At 33.5% G+C, this 23,077-nt stretch overlaps 1 protein-coding gene across 2 annotated transcripts in view; it reads left to right on the top strand.

The window, feature by feature from the left end:
* The window catches only part of NOVA1 (NOVA alternative splicing regulator 1), a 142,665-nt gene that overhangs the window by 116,120 nt on the left and 3,468 nt on the right, over window positions 1–23,077 (top strand). For both annotated transcript variants that reach the window (XM_082283178.1, XM_082283179.1), the window contains exon 4: window positions 1,249–1,320. In XM_082283178.1, coding sequence (XP_082139304.1) covers window positions 1,249–1,320 — 72 coding nt within the window. The remainder of the gene's footprint in view (window positions 1–1,248; window positions 1,321–23,077) is intronic.

Genomic DNA, 23,077 nt, shown 5'->3' with positions numbered 1-23,077 from the left:
ACAGTGTCCCAGCTTTCTCATATGCATTAAGAGTTTTAGTGCAAAAGTATGTATACCTATTTTATGAGGGACTGTCAATGATTGTAAGTAACAGAACTGCTGAAAGTGTGACATTTTGCTTTATTTATTTCTAAATAGTTTTGGTTAGTAACTATATGAGCGTATGATAAATTCCATTGTATAGCACTTTAACACTTATTTCTTTACATAAAAATAGTGTATTTTTTGATATTTTATAATATTTATATATTGCAAAGATGTCAAAAAACATGCTTTGAATAAGTATTGTATGTTATGTTTTGAAAATTGGAATTTTACTTTTTTACTACATTTATAAAAAGAAAAGAAGAGTTTTTCTGTCAGGATCTAATACTTTTAAAGGAGAAATGTGTATATAAAATTTTTAAACAGAGCAGTGCTTTTTTAATATGTTCAAGAATTAATGTTAAGCGTATGTATATTATTTAGAAAAGATGATCAATAAATATGACTCTTAATTCTTTTTTGTGTTTATTTTGAACACAGACCTATAATAAGCTATTGACCTTTGCTCAACTAAATGAACATTTTTAACACTGATCATAAATATTTTGTAGTTATTTCTTATGAAGATATTAGTTGCATGTTCATCCATCATGAGATTGATGCTTACATTTTTTCACCTGCTTCTAGATTAAAAAAGATCAATGAATATTTTAGCAGTTAGAATATTGCCAAAAACGCGGTAGCTTCAGCGTAACTGTTGTAAGGTATGGATCACAGTTTGCTGGCTATAAGTCCTGGCTGTAGAGTGGTGCTTTATAAAGTGCCAGAGTAAATGTCTCTTAACTTCTTTCAGACATTGGCCCTGTTTGTTCGTAGACTGATAACTGTTCCTAGTGTGCTCATTGAACTTGCTGGAATTTTTGTTTACTTATAGTTTTCATTTTCCCCAAGAGGAGGAGAGAGGAAAGAATATATTCCTCATGTGGTCAACATATTTTTGAGTATTTATGTGAGTTCACCATCTTGATTTCAAGTCATGAATTTGTTTTTACATGCATAAGCATGCATATTTACATGCATTATTTATCCAATTGACTTTAAATTCCATTAAGTTCCAATGAGTAGGAGAAAGATTTTTGTCTTAGGCATTTTTTATTTCTTTTAATTTTCTAGTTATGTTATTTTGTTGGTTTATTTATTTTTTTAACTGTTAAGTCTAAGGCTTGTAAAGGTTGATTTGCTCCTGAACTGCTTTGTTCCCAGACATTGCCATCTTCCCCAACTACCACCAAGTCCTCTCCATCTGATCCCATGACCACCTCCAGAGCCAATCAGGTACAGTATCATCCTACCATCTACACCATACTTTTCACGGGTGACAGCTTGCAAACTGGAGAAAAAGATATGGTGGGTTAAGGTTTATTCGTTCATTCACATATATACACCCATAACCATAGATATCTAACTCTTGTTAGAAATTGGTAAAGTAAATGGAAAATATTTTGCTTCTTTTAATTTATTTTGGTGGGCTTCGTTAAAACCTCTGATGAAAGCAAAGTATCTTTTTAAATAGTTGGGGTTTTTTTCCATTTGATAAATTGCAAGGATACAAAACTGGTGTGTTTGTAGACAGAGTAACTCTTGGTTTATATATGTTTATGTATATATGCACACACGTATTTACTTCCTGGATCAGTTTTAAGTTATAATAGAATTATCCCTAAACCCACGCTTAAATAGCTGGAATTCAACCCAGGAATGGCAAACAGACTTCTTTATTGGAGAATTTTGAAAGGTGTTTGTGGACAGTAACATAGGGGCATTATTTAAATATAAAAGTATTTTAAATGAAAATTTACTGATAAAGAATGAAGTAAAATTAAATCTCTCTAAAAACATGCTAAACACATCTAAGTAAGTTTAATTCATATCATATTTTTAAATGCATAAATTGTCCTTTAGCAGCATGTTAATTATTCTCTTTTATTTTTATTTTAACTGGAAAAGTTAATGTCCAGTTGATTGTGTCCACAAATTATCATATTTTGTCTTCCCTATTAAAATTGTTAAAATTGCTACATACCATGCTTTTTAGAACTTATTCATGCTTAATAAATACCTATTTATTTTTAATGTACTGCTAATGTACTTTGTGTTTAAATAATGTAAGTATTTAGTATATGCTAAGAGTTCACACAGTCTGTTTCAGTTAGCTGAATGTTGCTATCAGATCTTGCACAAATAACATCAAATACCAGAAAAGTTTCCTTCACAAGCTAATTTCCCCTGGAAGTTAACATTGTTATTAATTACTGATTCGCTGACATTTTGTGAACTGCTTAGAACTTGCTGGTGTATGAAGAAACAATTTAACATGAACGGAAGCGTATTAAAGCATTATACCTTTGATCAACACATGACATCTGTTGAAAGGGATGTCAAATACAGAAAGTAATGGAATTGAGAAAGAAATTGTACAGATAGAGGGACTAATAAGAAAAATATAGATTGTGATATCCTTCACTTCAATTTGAAAGCCTTCTTCATCAGCCTGCTTCCATTCCAGCAACAGTTACTTGGTTTCATCATCATTAAATGACAAAGATAAAATCTTTGCCGACAGCTAGGGATATTTTATGAGCTCTGTTCAGTTTTTATTCTCTCTCTCTTAATTTTAGTATTTTGTCTATTTTAATTAGAAGGTTTTGAAAATAAGAGGAAAGATTATTTTTTAAAGGGTTCTTACTATTTTACTTTTCTTTCACACTTTCTTTTTTTTTGATTATAAGTATACCCTGATGATCATTATTTAGTGAAAAAGGAAGAAGTGCTTTTATTTACAGGAAATACGATTTGATCATGTTGTTAATTAGCATAAGAGAAGCACCTACTTTGCATCTGTTCTATGAATTTTATATTATCAGAATGATAGTGTAGTGTATAAACTTTAAATGATTTTTCAATAGCTAAAATTACTTATGCTTATAGAAAGTTGTTCTATGAGAATATTATCAAGTAATATAGCTAAATATACAGGCTAAGTGAAATGTATGCTTTGTGTCTTGTCTGTATCCCGTATTACATATTTTAATGCATTTTATTCATATCCTGTGTTCAATTCAATTTTCATACAAGTAATCAAGACCTTTTTTGAACAGCATCAGAATTGTATATATGAAGAAGAGTATTGAGTTCCTTAAGTGACTTTTGGAACCGCTTTATTATTAACTATTGAAATTCATACAGGTTTATGACTATTTTATCCCTTCTAGTATTTTCTAGTGATTTCTAGCCATTCCAGCAGGAAGCACAAAGCACATGATAAGGCAATTAAGGCCTTTCTGTTCATTCTAGTGATAAGTGATGTCGCTGGCAATTGTTCCCAGACTGTAGTGGTGATTAGCATTCAACACCAGTGTATCGACAAGTATCTGCACTGCGGCTGTAACATGGAAATAAGTTCCAGCACAATAATCTCAAACCTGTCGGTCGTCATGTAAACACCCAATAGGAGAGTATTAGAGAACAGCAATAAATGTTTGGTTTGATATATGGCTGTGTAAGATGACTCTCAATAGAAAATAACCATTCAGGTATGGGTTTTCTCACAAGATGTTATATTATGATAACATGACAGAGCTTAGTTAACAGGATGGATGTCAGGAAATTCAGTGTTAAGGTGGAAGATGAATTCACAGCACACTCTGTTGTGTGGATAAAGTAACATATTAGGCTTAAGATCATTCAGTTTTCTGTAATATTTTAATCATGAGAAGATGATATTTTATATTAAAGATTAGAAAGGTGATTAAGCAAGCTTTAAGTTTAAATGCTGGGTTGCTGTTGGAGTGAGATTTTTAAGATGGGTTGGAGGACTCCCCCATAAGTCATTGGAAGTAGAGAATTGTCGAGTCTGTGCTTTGATGAGTACAGCTGATGGGAGCCTTGTGCTGTACAAGCATGTCAGCTGTGTTCCCCTGACAGAGCTTGAACAATTTCTAGACATACTTTTTACTACAAGAAGAAAATAGGTCTGCCAACAGAGGTCAGAGGAAGCTAGGCAGGAAATCTGGCTTGTATTAGATCTTCCTTTTAATGACTCATTTTGCCTCCATTCAAATGAGGTCATAACTCCTTTGTATGGCAGTTTCAGCTTTTGATGAATTGTTTTTGGAAAAATCTGGTGTTCATGAACTACTTGTTTTATGATTCTCAAGAAGAGGATAGTCTCTAAAAATGCCTTACCTAGTGGAAGAGAAGTTTATTCAGAACTGTCATATGTTGCATTATACTGAGTTGCCTGGGGCGCGACAGAAACCACTTCACTGTAAGTGGTTTTCTCTTTAGTTCTTTGTTCCAGGAAGTTATACATCTGTCAATATTGTTCTTGTAAATGTCTTATTTTTTTAGTGGAACTTCCTTGGACGTTTATTCACATTAAAAATCCGTACACTGCAAACTTCCCAAGGAAGAAAGAACCAAAGAGGCAATAGAATTAGAGACAATAGAATTTCCAATATTTTTTTCCCCTCCTGTCTGCCTATTGCTGTAACAAACTCAGTCTTTCTATACTTTTAAACTAAGAGCTTCTGTGTTACACCCTCACAAACTTTGTCAGCTTTGTTTATAGACAAACACTGACAGACATATAGCTACACTGTTCTGCTGATGCCCCTGGAGCTGGCAGAATAAAGCTTTACTTTAGCAGGAGGAGGAAATCAATTTGACTTCTCCAAAGTACTCTTCAAGAGGTAATTTCATCTCTAAAGTGATAAATAATGCACTAAACATCATATAAAGCATGCTTGTTTTTCCTCTGTAGTACCTTGTAAAGGTACAAGTTTTAATACTTACTTTAGTATTTCTATAATTAAACTGTTTACATACTTTTATTAATTCACAAGATTATTTTTTCTTTTTATCTGCCTGCTTTCCTGATGTTACTCTGATTTTAGAGAGATAAAAATACAAAGCTAAGTTTTTATTTCTCCTTTGGCTATTTGATGTGTACTTGTAAAGGACACTTGTAGGTCTCCTTCTCCAGTCCTCCATTTTTCCATGGAATTGATACCACTGCTGACCTTTGCTACTGGCTTAAGAGAATAAAATGCCAAAACACACATTCACACTTATTAGTGGGTCAGGAGAGTGAGGGGTAGGAGTCCTTTTCCCTTGCCTTACAATTTAGATAGGCTTAAGCTTAGCAATAAAATAGGATTTATCATAGCAAACTTTGAGTCAGTAACTTACTATATAAACCTTTTATTTTTACTTTTTTAAAAGCACTATTTTTTCCCCATGGCATTTTATTTTTTATAATTATATCTTCTATTTTGTTGTTTTGTTATTGCACCTGAAAGTCTTATTTTATTATTTAGTACAATATAATATAAATTTTGTGGAGTGCAGATAGGTATAGATTTTGTTCATTCAGTCCTCAAGTTTGCTTTTTTTTGAGCATATCTATCTCATCTGGTTGCTGCAATATCTGTAATAAATAATACTTTTCAACCTTTTCACATGATGGGACTGAGCCAGTGTTCTTGGTACTGCCTGTACTCAGCAGGTACAGCACAAGCATATGGCTATTAAAATCTTGGTATTTGGAATTTGTACTTTTGGCTTCTATGATCTCTTTATTTTATTCAAAATCTATAGCTTGCAATGTGATGTAATAGTACACCTATAGCTAGAGATTGGGAGATTAATTGATTACAATTTAATCTAAATTGTAATGATCAATGCACTTGATGTCCCTCTCTGACTTTAAAAACTGCCCTATTCCTGTTTGTAAAATTGCTTGCAGAAGTGTCATCTTCTCATTCATCACAGAAAGGTAGAATCTGAAAATAGAGGCTGTCTGTAAACATACTAACATCTCCTAAAGGGTTGATGAATTCATATTTGATATGTTATTTGTTGTGGGAGGTGGAGGAAGAAATGGGAAAGAAAGCTTTGTTTCAGTCTTCTGTTATCATTAAGACATGGATTTTTAAAGTATGTATAATATCCAGCATCAAATGATAAATTATTTTTATCAGTACTTTAATCTTAGTGCACAAATACTGAGTTTTAATGATGAACCCAGGATAGTCAATAGCCAGCGTGGGTCAGTGAGATATTATCTCAATTTGCCTTTGAAATTTGACGTGAGGCTTATTTAAGATACTGTGTTCTGGATATTTTAACTTCACTATTCTTCTATTTTTGTTTCCCTGATTTTAATGTCAGTTGTTACAGTACTGTTGAGAAAATCTATTTTCTTTTAAGGTCTTTCACATATTGACTAATGCTGGATGGATCACTTGATCTTTCCAAATCTTAGTACCGTGTATTAAAAATAAAAGTCAATATAAAACTATTTAGCAGTCTTTTAAAAGGTGCTATAGAATTAAAAATGTAGTATAACTTTAATTTGATTACTAGGAATATTTGCTATAGTAGTTCTCTGAGATAGCAATTTGACCTTTTGTCAACCTCTGATTCATCTCTGATAAATACAACCATTTTATTTACATCCACATGATGCTGTCAGAGGTCTACATACAAACCTAATATTCTGTTTGAAAGAGACTTTATCTAATAGACAGTGTTTTATATGGACCATCACTAAAGTATTTAGTACACCATATTGTTTTAGTTTAATAAGACAGAGTTCCTTTTTTGATTACAAGTTGCCTGTGGCACACTGTGGATAGCACATAATAAATAATGTTTGAGACAGTATATGTAGAAAGGACTAGGAAGAATTATTCTCCTCTTCACATGAGAGGATTCCAATAGAGGTTCCATTGTTTTAGATGTAACCTTTCCTACTTCTTTTCAGCTGAAATCCTTCATTTCATGTCTGAATTCTAAGCAGAATTAACCTATACTCCATGGACTAACTGTAGACTTTTTCTTCTGGTTAATGTTAATACATTACTTGTAATATATTTCTCTTGTTCTTTAACCACTTTTTTCCAGTATTTTGCAGTATCTGAGCTCAGTGCTTGTTTGCATTGTTTCCTTAAGAATATATATATATTTTAGATTCTACCGAGATGTTTAAATAACAATTTAAAAAATATTATATGCAAAACAGTTTGGGGATTTTACTCTTATTGAGCGTTTCAAATTTTCCCCTTGGAACAAGTTTGTAGGTAATAATTTGGGTTCATATTCCTTACTTGTTTCCTTTCTTCTCTCCCACTCCACAAAAATTTTAGGGGCCACTGTTTACTGTTCCTGTCTTAAATGTAGGAGAAATGTCAGGAACATTCATGAGAAATGGGGAAAGATGTAGATTCTCACTGCTAAGTCTCTGAATACTACTGGCATGTCATTCATAGGATGTCATAAATGATCTGCCAGTTATAGTCCTGTAAGTAAAAATGTGATTCCATGTTCCTGGATCTTGTTTGGATTTTATGCTTGATAATAATTAGAATCACTTCATTTCCTATTTCATCCCCCCTTCAAAAAGGTACATGTTCTCAATATAATGGACAGAATTACTATTCCCTTCTATTAAAATGGATAAATGTCTTAAATCAGTATCTCTTCATGTTTTGAACTCCACCTGGTTGTTAGATTTTTGTTGTTTTTCCCCCCATAGACAAAAATCAGGAGGTAAAAAAAAAACCTAAACAAACCACAAAACCCCCACATATAAAGTAAAACTTAAAAAAAACAAAATGGGGGAGAAAAAGTATGTGGTTTTGAAGATTTAGATGATTTAGAAAGCATAAAAATCTTAGTGTAGTGTGACTTTATGAAGCCTGCTCTTGGTTCAATTAATTTATTTTTAAATCATTGTTACTTTGGTTAAGATGCTGAGATCATTACAGTTTAAAGTACACTTATGACTTTTGTGGGATTTATTCACTTTAAAATATTTTGTAGTGAATGTAAAAAGATAATGCTTTTTTTGGATTGATTCCATTTTGTTTAGACTTGTAGGGTTATCATCATCTCAATGTATTTGAGTTAGGAGTTAAAAAAGTTCTTCACTGTAATTTAAGATGTTCTTTCATTTAAGGATATTCGTAGATATGATATATAGGTTTTTGGCATTTTCCCATGTCCCCATACTAAGAAAAGGTCCTATCTGCTTAGGAAAAAGGATCATTAAACATATAAGAGTTGGAGAATACACATTTTTCTCTTTGCCAAAATATATGATGAAGGTTTTCAAATGTCCTTTGCAAAAGGGTATTTAATTACTTCGTGTTCTTTGTTCCATTTTAAGTATAATTCCTTTATCAATAAAAATTAAAATAAATAGTACCTTATAAAATTCCAGATATATCTGTATTCAAGTTCCATCCCAAATAAGCTTGAGTGAAAGTTGGTAACGTGTTACTCTGTGATCTAACCAAGGTTAGCTGTGACTTTGAGTTCTTAATACTCAGATTGGATGACATACAGTTTCACTCAAAACTTGTATTGGGTGAAAAATCCAACCAACCCTGTTCTCAGTTATACAGGCAAAGAGACACTTAGTGCCCTCTTCGCTGTTTGAATGACCCAGAGAAAACAGAAGATCAGACCAATTTCCAGAATGCAGCTCTGGATGATTTTGTTGTTTCTCTGCTGCATAATGTATCAGCCACATGAAGGTTTGACTCCAAGTTTTCAATTATTTGGAATTTAATTTAGTGGCTTTTAGGGAGTTCAGAATTTATATAATCAAGGGTTGTATGAGAATGTGGAAAGAAAGATTGAGCCTGTAGAGCTTATTGTCACACCAGGACAGATCCCGTACAGCAGACTGTAATGTAGAAAAGGCAATACCATGTTTTCCTGTCAGATATAAGTTGAGTCAGACGTGATTAGGACTGGCCCTAGAAGATCCTACCTGGGTCCTGCGTTAGTTAATGGGGGTTTTTGTGCTACCTGTTTGGTATAGTGCAGCACTGAACTTTGCTGCAGGTGGAATGCTAGATGCATTGTCTGCTTTCTGCATGCTTTGAGAATTCAAAGATGAGATGGTGAGAAGTCATAGATAGATGTGAGACAAACCCACCATTAAAGTAGGTGTCTGCCTGATTTGAGTGAAAAAGGAGTGTTCTTTGTATACAAATCATAGAAGCACCATAGGGAATAAGAGATAGGAGGTTTTTCCTCTTCCAGAGGTTAGCTGAATCTGATGAGACCTTGGCCTAAAGCATTGCACCCTAGATTTCAGATAGTCTATATCAAAACAATGTGTAACTGCACCTTATTCAGTAGTATTATCCCCTAGTTTTTCTGCCTGTAGTTATTTTCACATTTGTTGAGTTTGGGTTTGGTTTTGGTTTTTTGGTTTGGTTTGGTTGGTTGGTTGTTGTTTCCCTGAAAGAAAATTAGACCCAGTGCAACTAATAGCCGATACTAAGAGGCATAGTTTGCAAATAGTGCATCAATGGGAGTATTGTCACTGTAGACTCCAAGCCTAAGAGTTCACTGGTCTGTCACCTCCCAGTGATGTACATTTGAATTTTTGCAGCCTTGAAGAGTATTAGTCTGGGGGTACAGACGGTCTGCTGCCTGTTTCACCTTCTGTTTTCCCCTGCTTCTCGAATGGCACCTCAGTGAATGCAGCCTTAGAGATCAGTCTTGCTGGACTATTTTTTTCCCCCTTACATTATTAAACAATAATACACTTCTACATAAATTACTCATTCAAGTGAACTTACTACCTGTGACTTGGATGGGGTTAGAAAAATACAGTTTAGATTTTTATTTCTTTAAAGTTTCTGAAAGCCCACAGTTTCTCTGCAGTGTAAATTCTTCTTTCATGTTTCTCAGTAGCATAGTACATGACCTCAGTGCTTCTCAGCTTTTTATGGTTATCTTATTGTCCACTTAACAAACTTATAAATGCAGTGAGAATTGATTGACTTTATTCTCTTAATAGTTATTGTAATAACAAGTAATTGTGATAGCAAATTAACAGCTGCCCCCTACCCATGAGATACTGAAATGCAGTCTCCATGTGGACTCTTTTAAAGTGTTACAGTTGTGGAATTAAACTAGTTTATGAAATAGATTAGACTACGATTAATGGCATTCTATAGTAAAAAGTACTGAACAAAATACAATACCTCCAGATTGTCAGACCTGTCCACACATATAATTGATTCAGAAAAAAAAAGGAATCAAGTCAAAAGATAATCACTTCCTTGCAAAAAATTTATTCATAAGAATAAATTTTAAATGTTTAATAAAACAACTGTAAATATTGTCTAGAACCAGTATTACCACAGTTTTAGGAACAGAAGGAAATAGCAGATAGCTGTTTGTTAAAGACATTTTACAGGTTGCATTTCACTTGTATGTCAGCATTTAAGGGGTTGTTTTATAGAAACTCCTGATTTAATTATGTCAAAAGTAATTAGATAATTAATGATGCACATTACATTAGCACTCACAGAAAAGACTGATTGGCTGTACACAATGTATGTGTATACGCCGATGGTTGTCTTTACTGCATCCAATTTCAAAGTAACCTGTAAGTTATGCCTACCTTACATTAACAGGAACACAGGTGAATCAGGGTAAGAAAAGGAGAAGATTGCAGCTTTGATAGGATGAAAGTTCCATTTTTATATCCAAATCTATGATGTTTATTTAGATATTATCTATTGCAATAATTTGTGTATGTTTTATTATAAAAATATTTTTTAATATAAGGATACCTTTCTTTTATGTTTATATTCACTAAAGAGTCTAGTTATAAAATGTGTTGAGGCTGTAAAATGCCTTAAGTACAAATGTTGTTATTGCAGTAAATATTTCATAAATGTTTTTATATTGCATAGCCTATGTGATATTCAGTTCTTTTTATTCACAATGAAATTATTTATAAATAGTATGGAAATTGCATATGCCTAGTGCTTGTCTATAGACAGTTTGCCTAATGAAATTTGTCTCCCATTGTATGAGAAATATCACCCAGAGCACTGATATATGGAAACAATATCGTTTGCAAATATGTGGTGTAACAATAAATATATACAGTTTTCCTACTCAGCTATGCATGTATGATCTAAATCCAGGATCTTCACATTTAACAAGGAGGATGCAATTTTACCTTCAATTGTCTCTTGTAATTATAGGGATTTTTTATAAGCTAAGTTGACTTTGATAACTGACCTCAGTTAGCACCAATCAAAACTGCTTCTGCTAACTCAAATAATTGGTAACTTCTGTCTTGTCTCCACTTATTCCAGTACTCTTTTTTTTTTTTTGTTGCAGCAGTAGTTACTTGTGGCTTCCTTGTGGCTATCTTGGTTAAACACATATAACTAAAAGTTTACAAGAGTTAACCAAGAAGTAGATATACTTATAAACTAAAGATATAAATCAGCTGGGGTGCATGTTAAATTCTAAGCCAGCCAACTGCAACTTAGTTGCAGTTAATGATATATTTCCTGAGACCTACAGCTTGATTTTACCTTATTCTTGTTCTCTGATCCTTCTTAGAGACATAATGTCAGACTCTGAGAGGAAGGTTTTTAATGAATTATCAGAAGACTCTATTAGCATTAGAGAGCTATGGAGTCCTGTAGTGCTGCTTATTAAGTTTGGAGACATCACAGAATCCCAAAATCAATTAGAAGTCCAACCAATGATGTAACACCACCTTGTCAACCAGACCATGACACTAAGTGCCACCTCCAGTCATTTCTTGAACACCTCCAGGAATGGTGACTCCACCACCTCCCTGGATAGTTCATTCCAATGTTTAATTACCCTTTCTGTGAAGAAATTCGTTCTCATGTCCAGCCTGAACTTCCCCTGGCATAACTTGAGGCCATTTCCTCTTGTTCTGTCACCAGCTGTCTGGGAGAAGAGGCTGACCTCCCACCTCACTATAACCCTCTTTCAGGTAGTTGTAGAGAGCAATAAGGTCTCCCCTGAGCCTCTTTTTCTCTGGGATCCCTCAGCTGCTCCACATAGGACATGCTCTCCAGACGCTTCACCAGCTTCGTTGCCCTTCTCTGGATATGCTCTTGAAGTGAACGGCCCAGAACTGAGCGCAATACTTGTGTGTGGCCACTCAGCCATACACCCTTTAGTGAAACCACACTAAGGAAGCTATGTCCTTTTTTTAATGAAAATTTCTAATAATTACTCTTTTTCATAACCTAGAGAGACATGGTTATCTACATGTTTTCTGTTTAACTGTCCTCCATTTCTCTTTTGAAGACAATTTTCAAATCACATCCATGAGATAGTCTTCCTAAGAATTTCATGGAATAGCTCTTGCTACACGACATTCTATTTTATTAGTTAAGGACTATTTAATACAGAAAGGATCAAGCTTCTGCTGCTGGTTGTCTTTTGCAAAGCCAGGGGTTCAAATTAACTATAACCCTTGGTGCTGTTAATCTTGCCAGTTCACCTAGATAGACCAGGTGCATTTTGCAGAAGCCAGATTTCCTTTTCCATCATCTTTATTCCACCATATTTATTTTATGTGTATTGATTGATGATAGCATAAGTTGTATCTTTCATTTTACCCTAATTTTGTGATGTTTGAGTAAAAGTGCATGTGCAAAACTGGTGCCAGGTTACACCAAGATACACCATAAAAAATTCCCTGTTCAGTCTTTTCTTATCTCTATATGTGTAACTAAATATAGACTGGATATGAAAGATATTTCTCAGACCAAAGTTATATTATTTAGATTACCTAATATTGTTAAGAGCAGAAATTTGGTTTCCAAGAAAGGTTGGAAAGTACCTTGAAATAATTTTGTAACAGAGTGTGCATTTTATTCCTTGATTTTGAAATGAGGACAGCTTTCATTTGGTCTGTGTGTCAGACTTATTTTTGACCTGATTGCAGCTGGGAGACTCTAAGACATGATGGACCTGGGAGGAAGTGGGGGCTCCACTCATTGTGTCTGTAGAGAGTACAAATATGTGCGTGTCTTTCATATGGACTCTTTTGGATTTGTTTTACCTTATTGTTTTTAAAATCAGCTGAACTGTAAGAATATGATTTAAAGAGGCACTGCTGAATAAGTAACTTTTATAGCGTCTACTTAAGCTGAAGCTGTTCACTAGATACTCAGTGCAAGAGGACTTTTTCTACTTACAAGTAAATCAAGTATTATGCATTCTTCTGTAGCAGTATATATTTACAGCAGAGTAGTGTGTGTGCATATAGAAGTATCTACAGTAGTGATATATATTCAGATGGGTTTGAATTTGCTTCATTTATTTATTTTTATGTAAGTTTTTCTATTAAATCATATGTTTGTGGGAATGGTGAGAAGGACTTTTACTGTTTTGTGGTGTTTTGGGTTTTTTTTTTTTTTGATTGTGCTTAGCTAGATAACATTTAAAATATTCCTCCTTTTAAAAGCTATTTGGCTCTGCCATCTTATCATGTATTTATATCTAAAGAAAAATTGCTGTTTTCAGTAAAGAACTCATAAGAAAAACTGTATTTATATAGCTCTTAGGAAAACATTTTGTCATTATCTTTGTGCCATTTTTCCTTTTTAATTTTCTTTTATAGCAAGAAGCACCATGAAGCTATACAGAAATGTCTGTAGGGGAAAACAAGAATAAATATGCTCTTATTTTCATGGACCTGAGAAATTAATGGGGTTACCACAAGGATTTTAATTTGTGTGTGTCTCCCCTTCCTTTTTATGGAGAACAGAATAATTACCCCAGAATTTTAATTACAAATAGTGTAGGAGGGGATATTAAGGTTTAGTATTATTTTATTTTATGGCCATGAAAACTCAAAGGTGTTAATTTAGACAAAACACATTCATCTAGTTACACTTTCTTATACCTCCTTTCAATATCTACCATTTTTTCAGTCCCACAGATTCTCACTTAAAACTTCAATTTTCAAAAGATCAGAATATGGTAGCTGTAATAGCAAAATTGGGGACTATTTGTGAGCATGAAAATATTAAATATGGAAATAGTGTATTTTAAGGAAGGGACTAACAACTGTCATATTTTCTGAGCATTTTGATTCTTTTGAGAATCAAAAACCTGTTGATATCCATAATGATAAAGGTCCTCCTAAAGTTGGTGATCCAACTCTCTCTTTTGACCTCCCACAAAAAGATCTCGAAGAGCTTTGAGCAAGAAAGAAATGTCCCTTTTTTAATGGTCATTATGAATCCTTATTTTCCATGCCATAGAATTTAAATGGTTCTGTTGATTCACCTTAATTCCATATATTTTAAAAGAGAGGTCTCCTGCAGTTGACATATAGTTGATAACTTAAATTTTGTTCTGAATTGCCAAATGAGTGCTGAATTATTGTGCTACACATCTTGTAGAAATCGACCGTGGCAAAGTTCCTCTGAAAACAAAATAAAACTCTTAGCCTTATTTTGTCCTGTCAGTCCCATAAATAGGTAGATTAATTTTAAAATGTGGTTTCCAGAGACTGATTTTCAGTATTCTTACCAGTAATACTGAAACATGATTTCATATTTGGATGGAAATCCTAAATTAATTTAGGAAAAATTTAGTACGCTGTTAAAATAATGTGATCTGGCCATCAATGTCAAAACATAAAAGTCTCAATGTATTTCTAATATCCAGGGTTTAGTTTTTCCAAGCTTTCAAGTTTTAGTCAGTATCAATGAAAAGTGTCATTGACAGAGAAATGGCAAGTCCCTTAGCACATTTCTATTGGCTATCCTTTCCTCTGAATTTAATTAAGTGACATAATTACAGCATACAATTTTCTGTATTGATTCTTTTAGAAGAACATAATTGTTTATTCTAGACGTATTTATCAAAGTTTATACTGAAAACTGGGCACTGTTGATAGCTGTGATGCTTTGTAATTTTAACAGGGTATCTTCATCTTGAAAACTTCTACTCCAGTCAAAGGGATATTTAAAGATACTGTTAGTTTTCTCTTAGACTTGCTGGTCCATGGCCATTAAAAAAAAAAAAAAAAGGAAGCATCAGTCTCCTTGAAGTCGACGGAAAATTGGTTCCTAAGTGCCTGCTCATAGGCCACCCAAAATTTATTAACCTCTTAGTTTCAGCCATAGGATTTCTTCCAATAATCGCTTCTCATCAAGTGTAAGTTTTCTAGTTAAAATACAGCATGTCATTCAGAGCAAGTTTATGGCTGATCTGCTGCTGGGGAGTGCATGTAGAGCTCATGCATGCAGCCTTTTAAGGACTCTCTTGAGGAGTGCAGAAATGTCCTAGTCATCTATGTATTTACCTTCTGAAGATTTGTCAGGAAAGTAACCGGCGTGATGCTTCTTTGGACAGTGAGTTAATAGCTAGGAGGAGCCAAAGTAACATCTACAGATCCATGACTGGGAAAGCAATAAAAGAAGGGAGGCATGCACTTTGGCCCTCTTTCTGTCAGGAAGAACAATTAACTTTAGAAACTGGAGTGGGGTTTATGCGTTCATAAGTTAGATCCTGTCTAATGTAAAACAGCAGGAGTTTTAGTGATACCATAAGTGAGGCATATTTGGTTTTAAAATAATGTACATTATCTACATTTTTTGTCAAATATTTTGTGTTTAGAAATGTTTTTTTCAGCAATTCCAGTAATGAAATTACATTATATAGTTTCTTTCAGTTAGAAGTATCCCAAATTGCTGTACTCAATAGTTCTGTAAATATTCATGCATTTGTGAAACCCATCCTTGACTCTGTGGAGTGTTGGCAGGTGTTCATAGAACACCATGCAACAAATTACATGAGGAAGAGAAAAAAAGGGAAATTTTAGACAGGTGGAGGGGAAACTATGGTGCTTTTAAATAGAGAATAGGGTTAACATTCTACCGTCACTGAAGGTTTTAGACAATACTGGACAGAGCTGTTAGTATTCCTGCTTTCTGTTTTTTTAAAAGATGCTTCATCTGAACAACAGCACAGCCAATATGGATGTCTGATTTTCTATGTATACTGCATTCTCTGCAACTGAGTGAAAATCTATTAATTTTTTCTCTTGTGTAATTTAGTATGTAACCAGCTCATTTTTTTTTAATTATAAAAAAGTGAAAAGTATAAATGAAGCTTTTCAAAATACATTACACTTCTTTGCAAATGTAATTTGAAACTCATGAAACATTAATGCATTAAATATGGAATGTTGTTTTTATGCTACTGAGAAAAAAATTAGAAAAGTTAACTTTCTTCTCTGTGTTATTAAAACTATGTATCATAGAGAATTCATGGAGGAGTTGGTTTACTCCATTCCCACAGTTTTGAATCATGTTTTCTTTAGGGATACTTGTGAAACTGCTCAGATTTTTATGTGTGCATATGTGAGTGTAAAATTTTAATAATACTTTCTTCAGGACTAGATAATTTTATAAAATCAGCCACCTGTATAACCAACATTGTTTTAGCAATTATTCTTTCTGTGTACACAACTTGTCTGTGCACACATTCTTCTTTTGAGAGAAGAAGCCTTTTTTCTATTTATGAGTTAGAGCCTGCACACACTGGTGACAGAAGGATAACTAAGGCACCAGAGAATATTTTTCTTGTTTCTTTAAACATGATTTGCTAGTTCCTTGCTGTGAGAAATTTGCATTCCAAATTACATCTTCAGTTAAAAGCATGAAAGAAAAATCTTAATGTTCCTACTTAAAAGTGGGCAGATTTGTAATTAGGTAGTTACTAAAAGAAGTGGGAGTGACTTTTTTAAGTACCTCAAAGAGTCAAGGTTTAATATCAAATGCTAATTGAAAAATAGTATTGATTTAAGCCAAAGGAGCAATTTGTGCAAAACATCCTTACACAGTCTTATCTCTAGTAAATATTTCTCCTGCTTAGTTCTGACTTTCTAAGCCTTGTGATTTCAGATGTAAATTGTTCCCGAGTATTTAAGTAGAAGTTAGGTTTCTACTGAGTTTTTGAGACTAAGTTGAAATGATAAATGCAACCTCAGCTGAGAGAGGTGGTCTAAGAACTGGAGCAAAATAAACACTTGTGGTAAACAGTAGTGTCAGTATCAGACCGAAATCCTCCTGCAGTGTATGGGCAGATAAAAACAAACATTTTAGAATATCTATTTGCTCTGTCAGTTTATTATATTTGTAATAATCTAGTGTGATTTGAGACAAAACTCATAGTTGCGATATTTTTTCAATGGATTAAGTTAACCTTGAATTGTCTTGAAAGAAACTGCAATTATGAGGTCAGAAATACCACAAAGAAGCAACATAGGGAAGTAGAAAAATTATATTCGTCTTGGAATAATTACAGGCAAAGTATGTGAAGGGAATACTACAGGTATATATACTGCCTTTGATGAGAAGAAAATCTTATGAACACAAACATGAAAAGAAAAAGAAAGTGCATTATGCTGAGGAACAAAGTAGCAGCTAATCTCTTCCTATAATCCATTGCACTTGTTCACACAGTATTTCAGTTCTAGACATTCTTTTGTAGGAAGACAGAAACTGAATTGGAATGACAGTTACAGAATTTAAACATAGGGAAGATGACAATTTATGGGCTAGTTTTATTTACATTATGATCTAGCTAAATTTACAAAGAACTGCTTCTCTTTTAATGGATGTGTACCTATTTTTGTAAATAAGTATCAAGCAAACTATTAAAAAAAAGTCTCTAAAGATGTCTCTATTCCTTCTAAGCATTTTCTCTAAAGCCAAAATGTATAATCTTTGAGCAACCAGAAATTTGTTCAGTAACAACTCCTCTGAAAAAATAAATTCGTATTTCAGCATATGTATGATTCCGATATGGAATCCAATCCAGAGATATTGAAAATACTGAGAGAAATTCCAGTAACTTCCCTGAGGTTATGTATGTGCAATAAGTAGAGATTTGCTGTGTAAGGCTGCTGTTGGAAGCTGAGCCTGACTTGAACAACATCTGTCCACAGCCGCCTGGCATGGCTGCCTGCTGTATACATGAGATGACTCATGACTTTTCAGCAGCTTGTGCTGCCTTGAACTTGTGGTTCTCAGTGGCTCTGTAGCCAGGGGCTTTCCAGGAGTTGCCTGATACAACAGAGCATGGCTGTGAATTCTAAGTGCATGCAGGCATCATCTTGCCTGTAATGTACTTAGTTGTCTTTCTGCTTGATTTCAGTGGAACTTCTATCACACCTTTAGTTGATTTTTCTCCCAGATTTTTGTTATACTGCCACTTCAGTTTAGGATGGATGGTATGGGACTACTCACAAGCCTGCTGTAGCAGTGTGTTTAGCCTTCCACACAAAAAAATCCTAGGTGATCTTACTCCTCACTGACTATTCTCTACAGTAATTGGAGTGTTCAGAACACCTTCTCACCAACTCCAAGCCTGTAGTCACATGAGCAGCTAAAATAGCATGAAATTTTGAAACATAGAATCCAGAGGCCAGAGGGAGTTTTAAAGAGTTTAAAATAATTGATGAGCAAGAAGACAGAAACAAAATGAAATAGAATGCAGCAATTTAGAGTTTTAAGGGAATTCACTTATTTGCTTTAGAGAGACTAAAATGTAGAATTGTGACAAATTAAGACAAATTTGTTAGATTAGATGGGACCTTTTCTGTAAAGTGTTTTTTTGTCAAGAAACAATATACCGACATTAGACAAGTAGTTGAAAGATTTAATAGAAGGAAAAAGAACAACTGTTGCAGAAAATTCATGGAATGAGTTATAATTACACTGCTGAAAATAAAATAGGAAAAAGGAAACCTGAATAATAGATAAAAAGGATCCTTGGTTCATTAATCTTTGTGCAATCTCTTAGAAACACTTCTGTGAGGTGGAATAAACAGAGGCTGATGCATTTAAATATTTTCACTGTTGAATTGTTGGGGGGATTTTTTGCAAGTTTTGATGCTATTTTGTATAATCAATAATATTTCTCTTCTGATGTAATTTAATTCAGGCATGTGTCATGCCAGCGTGGACTTTGTATTAGCGGGGTGTCACGCAAGGTACTAGTTTGTGATTGCCATTCCCCCAATTCTAGAGACTGTGAGGAGGGATAATATAACCAGACCAAATGTCATCAGAGAGAAGGAGGGCAAAGAAATAAGGCAGTAGGAAAGTGAAAGGGTGGGAACCTTGCTATGGGTAGTTGGAGGTGTTTGCATGAGAGGAGTGGGAATGAGAGTTGGAGTGATAGGACATGGGTAGTAGTGCAGATTTGGTCATGTTTCTGCTTCCCATGAAAATATTTAGCATGTGTTCATATGCATTCATAGCTGCTCAGTGCAGATTATCTCTGTGCAGCACTGGGGAGGATGAGAAGTGGCAGAGCATAATCACCGAACATCTGGCATTCCACAGTAGATGCTATTCTGCTCACTTAACTGAGCTGGGACTTTCAGTTTGGTAAATCAGGACTTTTAGGCAATTCTGACATGATATATGAATGCAGCATAGGGTTATGCAAGTGGGCTGCCAATAAATGGAAAAGGATTAGGGAATTAGCTGATACCGAGTTTAGGGGTCTAGGATTTTTCAGCATGCAAGGGTGAATATGAACTACTCGTGGCAAAATTTAAAAGCAGTTTGAATTGTGTCTCTGGACACAGTGGCTGGGATCCCTTAAGTACCAGTCCCCTTCCTCTGAAGGGCAGAGTTGCATCAGACTATGGATTTCATCGGGAACTGAGGGCAACAAACTGCTCTCTGGTTTGAGCCCTTCTTATGCCCCAGGTTTCTTTGACCTTTGTCAAGGCTTTTAAAGACACAGTCATGTTTCACTGAAAGTGTACACAGAGGAATTGCTTTGTTTCTATTATATTTGTCATAGTTGGATTACTTTTGGGGTAAGAAGTATTATACCTTTTTGAGCCTGATTTTGAACTTACGGTAATGCAAATAGGATGAGAGTGATGCCTGTGGAAGTAATGAATTTGCTTTGTGAGTAAGCAAATGTCATAATTGCAGTCCTTAATTTTTATAAAATCTATTTGACATGAAATAAAGGTTGAGGTACTTCCATTTTGTTTCTTCCTATAGCATTTGAACAAAATAAATTACACATGTACGCTTATTCTTATGCATATGTAAGCTTATGTTCATAATTGGTTTGGATACTCACTCTCCTTTTTGCAGCACAAATTTGAATATAGCCAGGAGCATACACATAAACCTGGAAACCTAATCTTCCTGCATGGTGAAAGATACCATTATTGGATAGCTCAGAGCACTTATTTTGGATAGGAGTTAGGTTTCTCACTCCTGCATCCAAATCAGTTTCTGAACCTGTTATCTGTAAAAGGAAAATAAGTGCACTTTCCAGTTTCCCTGACAGACAAGGAGTTAAGTACTTTTTAAAAAGTGGTGGTCATACAGGTAACAAAACCAAATAGATAATATTTGATTTTTCAATTTCTTAATTTTTTTGTAGCATTTTATACCTTTTAACTTAGTGCCCATATGGATTTTAGGATTCAACAGAAGAAAAAAAAAATATTTGCAGTATCTTTGTTCTACTGGCACCTAGACCGCTGTGGTCTAATATGTTAGATACTGTATTATTATACAACACAACCAATGTTTGCCATAAAGAGTTGATATTCCAATATATAAACAAGAGAAAGATCTAGTGAATACAATAAATAGATGGAGAGTTACAAACTGGTAGCAAGATTAATATTACCTACATTTAAAAGAAGTTCCTAAATATGTTTTCTTTTAAAAATAATTATCTAAATTTTTAAATAAAATTTTAAATCAGCTGTTGCAAATACAGTAATGTTACAACTGAATATCTCAAAATAATACAAATGTTGCTCTTCATTTCAAGAAGAGAAAAATTGCTTGCCTTTTAAGTAAAATGTGTACAGATGCATTTACATTTTGTTCAAACTGAATTTTCACTGGAATTTAATGTTTTTATCCTAATATAAAACAGATGCATACTGCCTAATTTTTTTAATACATATATATTTTAAAACTATGTCCTCTATATTAATATGTGAAGTATTCACCCTGGCAGGGGTTGTATTTGAAAGGACATTATTGGTATATTCCTAAAATAATACCATTTAAGAGAGTTGCCAATGAAAGAAACAATGGTCCCTTTCTAAGTCAGATATTTAGAAAAGGGTGTTTTTATTTACTTCAGAAGCAGACAAACATATATTAAGCCAGAAAATTAATGTTTTCTTTTTTTTTTTTTAAATGCATCATAATTTGTATGTGGTTTGTAATGCTAAATACAAAAGCATATCTGGACAAGGAGGGAGTGGATGATTAAGGAGAAGGAGATCATTCTTTCTCTTTCCTCTGATTAGACAGATAATTTTGCCAAATACCTAGAGCTGTTAGTGTTGAACCTAATGAACTTCTGTGTGTCAAGCGAGAAAAGTACCAGGTTCTTGTTGAGAAAATCTTTCTTGTTGCATAAAGAAGAGTTCCTTTTTAACTTTTTGGCTGAACTATTGATTTATTTTACTATACCCATTCTTTAAAATAATCCCAGCTACATAACAGTAAACTGGATTTTCATATGTTGCATGTGTAGCTATGATATTACAGGTGCAACAATACATCCCTGACATTAAATATTCTATTTACTTATGAAATCACGTGTGGTTATGAGAGTGTATTTTTGTACCTTTTTATGTTTTTAGGTTTTTCACTTAAATTTACATAAGCGCCTATGCCTGACTTGATCAGAACAATGCACATTGGTTGTCTAAATCTCCCACAGAACCTGTTAGTATGTCTAAAACCAGTGGAGGCAAGTAAATGTTTTCTATAGTATTCAGCACAAAACTATAATGATGAAAGCTGTGCAGTGCTGCATTTTTTGAGTGTTAACAACAACAATGAAACAAAACAAAACAAAAAAAATCAAACGCACCTAGACAAAATCCCCTAAATCGATAGATTTAGCAAAAATCTGGACAATTGTTCTATTTAGCAATTAGTTAATGTATTTTGTATCTAGAACCGAAATGCCAAATCAAAACTGGGAATTGTTTTTCTTGTTTTCTTTTTATGATAAGAAAACTAAAAAAAGGTTACCTTAAAATTACCAAATACCTTGAACTACTTTTAAAATTACTAGGAGGTGTCCTGACTTAAAACTTAGTCTGCCTACAAATACATATATGTAAAACATTTCGTTATGGATTTAAGTATATACACAGTGATGTTTGTTTTTATAGGATTATTTAATATATGGGTGGACTAAATTTCTTTTCAATACTGTACTTTCACGTTACCTTTAGAATGTCAGCACCTGATAATTTTTTTTATTTATTCTATAGAACATGTTCTGTTTTGATGTCAATGAAATTCTGAAGAAATTAAAAGCTATGTATATAATTTAAAACAATTCAGTGCAAAATACAGTATGGTATGTTATTCTTTTTCATGTACGTATTGTGTAAGTGGAAAATATCAATCTCAACTTTCTAGTTGAGAAACATTTATATTTTTCTGGATTCTTAATGATACGATTTTTATGCTAACATAACCACTGGAAATATCTAAGCTTTTTCTAGTCTTAAAAAAACTTATTTGTAGGGCATATATTTTTGTTTGCAATTAGTTTGACTTTATAATGAGGCAGTAAAATGAGAATTTTGCTAATAAGATTTAATTGTATTTTATATTGATTTGTTGCTGAGACTTTAGATAGAATTTTGGTGAAAGGATTGAAAAGTGTTACCCCTAGACATATTCCACAAAAGTGGGATGAATAAATATCTGAAGGCAAAGATACTAAAACCAAAAGTTTTGTAAGATAAAACATCATATTAATTCAATGTCCTAAAATAGACAGTGCGTTAAAACTTTGGGACACATTTGTAAAATGTATATCAAAAACAAAAGCTATGAAAAATATGTATAAATATTGAATTTTTATCCTGGGCATCATTCTTCACTCATAGCAGTAAGTCAATAGGTAATGCATTTATTGACATTAGTTATTTTGTGTCAGTTTGAAACTTGTTTAAACAAAAGGAAAGGAAGGATTTATAGGTAAATAACCTTTGTTTGATGCCATTTGGTAAACTTTTTAGATCTACAAATGCCATGTTTTATTCTTTCAAAATCTCAGCACTTAGATACTCTCCTGCTGAATTTAATTTCCATAGGCTGAATAATAATAATACACGGTATCAGATAATGAATTTCCATACAGTGATGTGGGTCACAGGTTAAAGAATCAAGAT

Source organism: Coloeus monedula, assembly GCF_965178545.1.
Source record: "Coloeus monedula genome assembly, chromosome: 6".
Classification (NCBI taxonomy): domain Eukaryota; kingdom Metazoa; phylum Chordata; class Aves; order Passeriformes; family Corvidae; genus Coloeus; species Coloeus monedula.
The sequence above is the reverse complement of the archived record's forward strand: the minus strand, read 5'-3'. Positions and strand labels throughout refer to the sequence as shown.